At 34.8% G+C, this 9299-nt stretch overlaps 1 protein-coding gene across 9 annotated transcripts in view; it reads right to left on the bottom strand.

Annotated features, from left to right (window-relative positions):
• Nfat5 (nuclear factor of activated T cells 5) overlaps positions 1-9299 on the bottom strand; it is a 79664-nt gene that overhangs the window by 35198 nt on the left and 35167 nt on the right. For 3 of the 9 annotated variants that reach the window (XM_031341336.1, XM_031341337.1, XM_031341338.1), the window contains one exon: positions 889-1447. In XM_031341336.1, coding sequence (XP_031197196.1) covers positions 889-1447 — 559 coding nt within the window. Of the gene's footprint in view, positions 1-888; positions 1448-1899; positions 1962-6352; positions 6466-9299 lie in introns of all 9 variants that reach the window. The other 6 variants (XM_031341341.1, XM_031341343.1, XM_031341339.1 and 3 more) reach the window with 6 other exon arrangements.

The raw sequence follows: 9299 nt of genomic DNA, 5'->3' as shown, positions 1-9299 counted from the left end.
ACAAAAACAAAAACAAAAACAAAAACAAAAACAAAAACAAAAAAACAAAAAACAAAAAACAAAAATCAAAACCAAAACAAAAAGACCCCCAAATAAAAAACAAGCAAAAAAACAAAAACAACCCCCCCAAAAAACCCCAAACACCTCACAAAGCCCCCCAAAACTAAAGGAATCCTAAAGTATATCATATTAATCTATTATAGCAGGGAATAGTGCACCAATGGCACAGATGAATAGAAAGCTCAAATGTGTACCACAATCCTGTTTCATTATCCTTCAAATAAGAAACAGAATTAGAGGGGAGGAAAAAGAGTAATAATTGTTTTAAAAGTCCTAAATTGGCACACTGTATTAAAGAAAAAAAAATTTCAAGCACATGAACCTAAGTGAGAATTGAGTCATTGCTTCTGTTTTCTCATTTTCATCAAGTAAAGATGAAAAACAAAAATAAAATGTAAAATTCTTTGAAAAATCTAAGGAAATGGCTCATGAAGCAAACTGTTAGAAGAGCAGATCAGCTTCTGGAGAACATTTAAGGTGTTTTAGATAGCATCGCTATCCTGTTTCTCATTTCTGCAGGTAAAGATATTTTAAAATACTTTTAAAAGTTCATTTGAAGTTTAAGTTATTTCAAAACAGATTATCTTTTTTACTATACCTAACCATATACATAATAAAATTCCCTTGCTATAATGTATTGCTATTTTTATATTATTTTTCTAGTAAAATTTGATTATTTTAAGTTAAAATTCTCATGTACTTCAAGGATAAAATTAGCATCTTTTGCTTTATATGCAAACTTGAGCTAAGAATTAAGAAAATTTGGGAATGATTTACTTTTTTGTTTTGCATAATGATGATAGAACTTTAAAAAATGTGGATACCAACCCATTTCCAGCTTTTGAGTTGCCTTTGTTGTCCGTGGTAAGCTGAGAAAGCACATAGTGAGGTGCTTTGGCACTGTCGGCATCAAATATATCCATATTAGATTCTTCACAATCTCGTCGTTTGACCCCCGGCCTCTGCTTTGGATTTCGTTTTCGTGATTTACGAGGTACCTCAGTGTTATCATTGTAGGAACTGGTGCTCATGTTACTGAAGTTGGAGGGGGAATCCTCCATCCACATACTGCAGCTCTGCTCAGATTCCAATCCACACCCCTCATCCTGGCAGGACATCCGACTGTTATCCAGCAAGTCCTCAGGTGGTGGTGAGATGTACAAAACTGTGTGCCTCTTCGGGGTTGATGGATGCTGCTGAACTGTGTTACCGGTTAACTGCTTTTCACTTACCCCTCTGTTACTTACCCCCACGGCTGAGGAGCAGCTCTCCACTTGCATAGCCTTGCTGTCGGTGACTGAGGTAGAATAAATGGTAGGGCTGGAAGAGGTGGTAAAGGAGCTGCAAGCACCGCCCATGGAGGAAGAGGAGGGAGCTGAAGAAGCATCTGCGGTGTATAATCCAAGAGTAAATACACTATACATGTTTTCACCTACGCTGGCTAGCAGTCCCAATGAAAATATGATTTGTGAACTGATTGTTTTCCCCAAAATGAATAATTGGAATTTGGTTAAGTTTTAGAATACAAATGCTTTAAGCAATATAAAGCCTAGAAATGTAATTTTTGAAAAATGCCCAAATAGCGTTATTTTACTTTTGTTATAATTGAAAGATTTTTTTAAAAATCTAATTTAGTGTTTTAAGCTGTAAAGCAAGAATAAAGCTTTTATTGCCTCAGCTGAACGTTCTGTTGAATTTTAATCATTTAAAGTAATACAGAAAAACCCCAATATGAAACATATGTTTGTGGTCCACATTCAATGCCAATTAAATAATTCATTATAGAATTTGAAAAGTGGGACTGTGCTTAGCCACAAAATATTAAAATAAGTTTCTAACCTATGAAGCAGAGAACTACAGGTCATTTTTAATGCAGACACTCCCTGCTTCAGAGGCAAATCCTGGAATAAAAATATGAGAAAATAAATGAGAAAAGAGCTGCTGATTATTCCAGATACCAATTATAAAATGAAAAATAAATAGAGAAAAAAATATAGATAATCAACTGAACTGGAGGCAAAATGGAACTGGTACCATCGCTAGAACTGACTGTAAAATCCACAAGAATAAAGGTGAGAAAGGCTTGGTGTGGCTCAGGCTTGCTTGCAGGTTGGCCACTGAGAATCTCAAAGTTGGAAATAGCAGATCAAATCCACAAGTAACAAAAAATCCATCCTCTAAGAATGAATCAAAGCAAAACCAGGGTGGCTGCTAAATGGACTTTTCCTATAAGTACTTATGTGCTCAAAAATTGGCTATCCTTGTCTATTACTTCTCTTTTTAAAAGGCCTGCTTAATAGTGACTATCAGGTCATTTTCCAGTATGGTAGTGAATAGTAAATCTTACTGACCAAAGCCTAACAAAAAATTAGGTATGAAAAATTGTCTTGAATGACAGAATTCCTATAAAAATATTTTAAATTAAATCATTTAAAAGCAGATTTAAGTAAATCTCTGTAGAGAAGACTGCAGCAAACTAGCAGTATCAGTAGCTGAGAACACTGTTACTTTAGTCCTTAAATGCATCACCTCAGCCACATAACATTGTTTAGGCTGGAAGTTATCTGTAATTTCACAAATACTACTTTATCATGTTCAAGATATAATGTGCACATAAGTAAAAAATGGTAATGCTGAAATTTAATTTGTACCCTCAACCATTTATGCCACAGTTTTAAAAATTTAAATAAAATTTTCAATTATTGAAATCATAATATTCATTGTCAATTATAGAGCTAAAATGTAAGAAGGTCTGTGTTTGGGTAATAAAAAGCTGTGCTATAAATTAACTGAACCTAACTGAAAGCACATTATCAAAACATGTAAATTACTTAAAATAACAAAAACTTCTCATTGTTGCCAAGATTGAAGAGCACAGTCATGTTAGCCATCCATATTGTGATCTTTATAAAGCCACACTACATAAGTCAAAGAACCTGAAGAGTAGATAATACCAGTTCCACTTTTTAGTTTGTATCTTGTCAAATGCAGTAGCTGAAATTAGAAAATTCAGTCACTTTTAAACTGCATTCCAATTTAAAGAAAAATTTATTAAATTTGTATCATGCATTAATGCAATGTTTTCTTAGTAAATAAATATTTTTAAAGATCTGTAAAAACTACTACAAAATCTAGGTGCTAATGTCAATGACAGTTTAGGAGCTGATTTGTAGCCACTTTGGGTTTAAATATAGTTTTTCCTTTTTTTCTTTTCTCTCTCTCTCTTTCTCTCTCTCTCTCTTTTTTAAATACTACAATGGTCATTTTGGACAAAACAGGAAAGATATATCTAATGTTCCTCCATCTGTTCCAACTATTGGCCAAAATGAAACTAAAATTTGTGCTTGTGTGTCTATGTTCTTGATTTTCAGAGAAACACTAGTAGATAGCATGCACTATTGGCAGTGGCTCACACAAAGCATGCAATATGAATGCTGTGAACTTGTATTTCTATAAAGTACTTCCCCAACGCCTTCTTTCTGAGTCCAAGTACCATGTACATGAGAATGCAGAATACAAACATCTCAGAGATCCCTGCCAATGATGTATATGTATATTTTGATTCAAAGTTCTTAGCTTACAGCTCCTAGCAACTTCCTAAGTTGAATAGAGCAGTAAGTATCTGTGATTAAAATTTTGGTCTTCTGCTTCATAGTGATAAAGGTGAAGGATGGGTTTTATTTATTTATTTTTGGACAGAGTCTTTATTATTTTTTTATTTTAATTTATAACAAGCATATTTCAACCACCTGAGACTGTATTAATAAGGTAATTTGGGTGAAGTTGCTAAATAGCACAAGATGGGGGAAGAGGGCTGGTTGCCACAAGAATCAACCATGTCCCAAGAAGCAGAGGAGCTGGAATTTAGGTTGATAAACAACAGCCAATGATTTAATCAATCCTATCTATATAATGAAGCCTACTTAAAATTTTTCTATATAAAATTTCAAACAAACTTAATTCAGGTGTGTAGGAAGGTGAACAAAACCACCACATGCCAATAATGAGGCACAATGAAACTCCCACTGAGGCTGAGGCATCTCGATCTTCTCCCGTGCTTTACCTCACTGGTCTATTCATGTCTATGCTTTAATATACTATTTACTGTGAACCAGCAAGTGTGTTTGCTGTGTTCTGGAGTTGCTGTACTAATAAAATAATTGAACTTAAGGAGGGGGATCATGGGAAGTTTAATTATAAGCAGTTAGATGAATATTGAATTCTATTAAGTTAGACTGGCAAATAAATAGGGTTAGAGATTTAAAAAGGACTCAGTACTTAAAACGTGAAATGGTTAGCTTGTATAGCACACAGCAGCAGCAGCTGACACAGGTACACTACTGAGAGTTTAGAGATAATACTTGCCCTTTCCCCAGAGAATGCTACAGTCTTTCCTAATATGTGTGTGTGTGCATGTGACAATTATGCATTTAGATTAACCCTAAATTTACCATGAAATTTTTTTAATATTACCTCATTAAAATATAGAAACAATATCAAGGACATTTTAGATTTCTAAACACTAACCTGTCGATTTCAAAAATTCCCAGAAAAGTAATAAAGAATTATTTCTGAGAATACTAGAATTATACTTAAGTTACTTTTAAAGGCCTTTCTGTTAAATCATATAATTACTCTAAAACAAAACACCAAACAAACAAACAAAAACCCCCCACAACAAACACCTTAATTGGTGTTCTATAGAACTGAAGTGATAATAAAAATCCTGTGTGTTTGTGTGTGTGTGTGTGTGTGTGTATATTTGGGGGTGTGTGTGTGGTGTGTTGGAAGCAGTTACTATGTATCTCTCTGGATGGCCTAGAAATCACAGAGACCTGCCGCTCTGCCTCTTCAGTGGTGGGATTAAAGGGATGTGTTACCACCTTCCAGCTGCTTGGTTTTTTGAGTCAAGGTCTTGCTATGTAGTGCAGGTTGGCCTTGTATTCACACACTCTTCTTGCCAAATTATCCTGTGCTGAGATTGCAGACGCGTACGACCACTCTGGCCTTGGGTATTCATTTTTATTTATGTTTGTGTGAATGAAATATGGTACCTACTTCCCTAACCTGTTTTCAGTGCGAAGTCTCTATTTTTATCTGTCAGGAATGTTCAGTCTCTGTTAAACTAATTGCTGCATATTAAAAATACAGATATTTAATTTGTTAAAAATAAATAAATAAAAACCAAGCCAAAGGTGGTGGTGCATGCCTTTAGGCAAAGGCAGGCAGATCTCTGTGAGTTTGAGCCAGCCTGGTCTACAGAGTGAGTTCTAGGACAGCAAAGGTTACATAGTGAACCCCTGCCTCAAAACAAAACAAAACAAATACATATATACATACATACTGGATTTTAAGTTTTATCATATAAAGAAACCTAATGTAAAGGTATTTGACATATTCCTTGCTTAAACTATACTTTAAAATGAAAATGTTAGTTCTAGGTGGATCATGTCAACTACAAGTTATTTAATGACCATAACATTTTAGTGCTTAAAATGATATTAAAAAGAGTTTATATTTTATCTGGATCTAATAATACTTATAGAGAGTTCTCAAATCAAAACTATTCTTTAAGGTCCTCAAAACAAACTTGCTTCACTGACTTAAAACACATTTCATAAATGATATTTAGCTAAGACCCTGAGTTCAGATCTGACACTAACAATTAAATACACACATGTATTTATACATTTCAATTATCTGCAATGGTCGAATTATCTAAAAGGTCACTACAGCAAAGTCCATTAACTTCTGTAGTGCACTATGTGAGCCAATAGTGGAACAGAGAAAGAGGCGGCTGCCTAGCCAGAAATACTCCTGAATACCAACAAAGGCACTTGCTACAGTTTCTGACCTAAAGCATACTGAGACTTGGCCGTTCTTCATGAAGAATAATACTTGTCTTACTGGTAACAATGAATTAAAAACTAAACATTTTTGTCTGATAAAGTCACCATATAAGAACATATTTTCAGATCATAGAAGAAAGACTCAGAAAAATGATTAACAATATTTGTGTTGCCCAATAGACTGAAATGTGGAAGATACAAAGTGGCTGCAAACCTGCTTTGTCAACACCTTACATGCCAACCTTCATTTTCTACATTTCTTCTTATTCTAACACTAATGTAAAGTTTAAAACTTTACAAACAGATTTAGTTTTAATCAGTATCAACCCACTATTTAAAAACAAAAAACAAAAAACAAAATTAAGGAAGGAAGGAAGAAAGAAAGAAAGGAAGAAAAGAAAGAAAAAATAAGACTTATGAAAAAGTCTGAAAACAAGACCGACCTAGACCCTGGGTGAGATTGGATGGGTCAAGTGTCTCTGGTACTATTTGTCTTCACTATTGACAGACACTGTCACACAACCCACCACACGATGCCTGTCTCTGAGTGGCGAAGCTAGAATGCAAGTTAAGTGCATTAATAGAAAAACAACTAGCACCCCAGCATATGAAATAAGCAATCCAGGTTACTTTATAAAAAACAAAACCAAGAATTGTATAGTTGATCAATTTACATGTTTAAAACAGTTTCAATTTCCCACATGTACTTTTCCCACCCAAAATAAGTTTACATGCTACAATAATCAATGTAAGATAAACTTTAAAAATTTAATTATTAACATCAGATAAATGCATGTAAGAAATGTTTTACTTAAAAATTTGGTTAACTCATATTCACCAATTTATTTTACTGTTCATAAATGCAATCTAATCCATAAGCCAGAATATTCTTTTTTATGTTTTGTTTTATGGCTGTTTTTAAATTTTAGGCTGTGCCTTTACCCAATTAAGTAGGAGACATATTCTGAACAAATCTGAACAAAGCACAAATAACAACCCCCCCAATCCCTATCTTTAATTTCTGTCACATCAACGGCCACATATTGCCTTACATAACCTTTTAAAAAGTAATCACCTTGGTGTGGTGGTCAATTCCTATAGTCCCAGCATTTTAGAGGCTGAGGCAGGAGGATGGCTATGAGTTAAATCCCTGCCTGGGCTATAGAGTGAGTTCTAGGTCAGCCTGATATAGTGTGAAAGGATTTCAACAAAACAACTGGAGTTCAGAGTTCAAGAGACAAAGGCATGCAGACCTCAGGAATGTAAGGTTAGCCTAAGATCCACAGGAAGACCCTATCTCAAAAATTAATGCTGAGGGGCTTAAGATGTTCTCAGCAGTTAAGAGCATTCACTGCTCTTCTGGAGGTCCTGAGTTCAATTCCCAGCAACCACATGGTGGCTCACAACCATCTGTATGGGATCTGATGCCCTCTTCTGGTATGTCTGTGACAGCTATAGTGTACTCAATTCAATAAATAAATAAATAAATAAATAAATAAATAAATAAATAAATAAATAAAATGTGGAAACAGAGATTGCTAGTTCTGTGAATAAAACATAGTTTAAAAACATTTTTAACCTGTTCAGTCAACTTTGCAAAACTATCATATTCATATATATTTGTTTTTTTCGAGATGAGGTTTCTCTGTATAGCTCTGGCTGTCCTGGAACTCACTCTGTAGACCAGGCTGGCCTTGAACTCAGGAATCTGACTGCATCTGCCTCCCAAGTGCTGGGATTAAAAGCATGCGCCAACACTGCCCAGCAGTTTTATTTTTTAAAAAAAGATGTCTTACTGTAGCCCAGATAGCCTCAAACTCATTGTGTGACAAGGGTGACCTTGAATTTCTAAGCCCCTGACCTCCACCTACAAAATAGTGGGATTACAGGCATATGCCCAGTTTACTTGGTGTAGGGGATTAAACCCATTGAGCATACTAAATAAGCTCTCTACTGAACTAAAATATAAAATTGCCTTAAAATAAATTTGAGTTGTTATCAGTAAATATTTGCACTTAGTATATATAATTTGTTCATGTATTTATAAAAGGTTGAGTAAAAAAATTCTCTTCAAGTCTATCACGGATGTAAGTGAGAAAAAGTTAAGAAACTCTGTCCTGGCATACATCAAGTAGTAAAAGAACCTCATTAAGAAAGGCAAAAGATAATTGGAGCTAGAAGGATTGAGATGCAATTACATTCAATGATATACACATTGTTCAGTTCAATTCTAGCATTTTCCCCACTTCTTCTGTTTTCTTTATTTTTGGTACTGAATATTGATCTCGGATCCATGTGTATGTTAGATATAAACTGGACCACTGAGTCAGCTCTTGTTTTTATTGTTTAACAGTCTTACATGTAAACTGGCCTTGAATTTGAGATTCTCCTACCTCTGCCTCCCAATTACAGGTTTATGCCAGGATGTCAGATGGCTAATTAAACGAATTCCTGAGACATAATTTCTCCATTTTGACAAGGCTAGCCTCAAACTCAGAGATCCATAAAGATATGCCTCACCACTGCCCAAATTCCTATGGTTTTAATTTAGATGACTAATAGGTCTAAAGTGAATTAAAGCATAGCTGTTCTCTGATTACAGACCTTAGATTTTCTATTGTCCTTTCCTATAGTATAGGTAACACTAACTCAACAGGTTACTTCAATATAGGAAATATGTGTTAGGTACTTGAAATGTATTAATTAAGTGCCATAGCATAGAATTCAGCACTATCTAGTAAGGTTCTTTCAAAAAAAAAAAAAAAAGGTTTATTGTAGATGTTATACAAAATTACAAATTTAAATTACACAGATTCTGGCCCTTTCCATGACACTGCCTATCAGGTACATTCAAAGCTCTCCTTCCTCAACAGCTCATGGCGGAGGAAGGCAGTGTGGCTGGAGATGTGATAGATGTTCTCATTGCTTCCTCAGAGGAGCTGAAGAAGACTGTACTCATCCACAAGAACAGGATTTGTCAAAGCTTTTAAAGCCTTAGACAAGAGCCAAAGCCAACCTCTGTGTGCTAACATACAATTGTGATGAACCTATGTATGTAAAGTTGGTGGAGGTCCTTTATGCTTAGAACCAAATAAACCTAATTAAGGTTGATGTCAAGAAACTTGGGGAATGGGTAGGCCTCTTTAAAACTGATCAAGAGTAAACACCCATAAAGTGGTTGGTTGACATTGTGTAGGGCTTAAGAATTTCACAAGCCAAGGATGTCAAAGAGAATTTCAAATATATATATAAACAAACAAACAAAACCTTTGGCCTCTGTTAAGGACTGTATATGTATGATGTACTGGGGAGGGTACATTCACTCGTGGGGGAGTGTATGGAGAACAGCCATTGACATCAGGATTATCTTCCTCAATCACTTCACCTTAT

This window comes from Mastomys coucha, unplaced genomic scaffold (assembly GCF_008632895.1).
Source record: "Mastomys coucha isolate ucsf_1 unplaced genomic scaffold, UCSF_Mcou_1 pScaffold22, whole genome shotgun sequence".
Classification (NCBI taxonomy): domain Eukaryota; kingdom Metazoa; phylum Chordata; class Mammalia; order Rodentia; family Muridae; genus Mastomys; species Mastomys coucha.
Note: the sequence above shows the minus strand (reverse complement) of the source record. Positions and strands in the feature narration are given on the sequence as shown.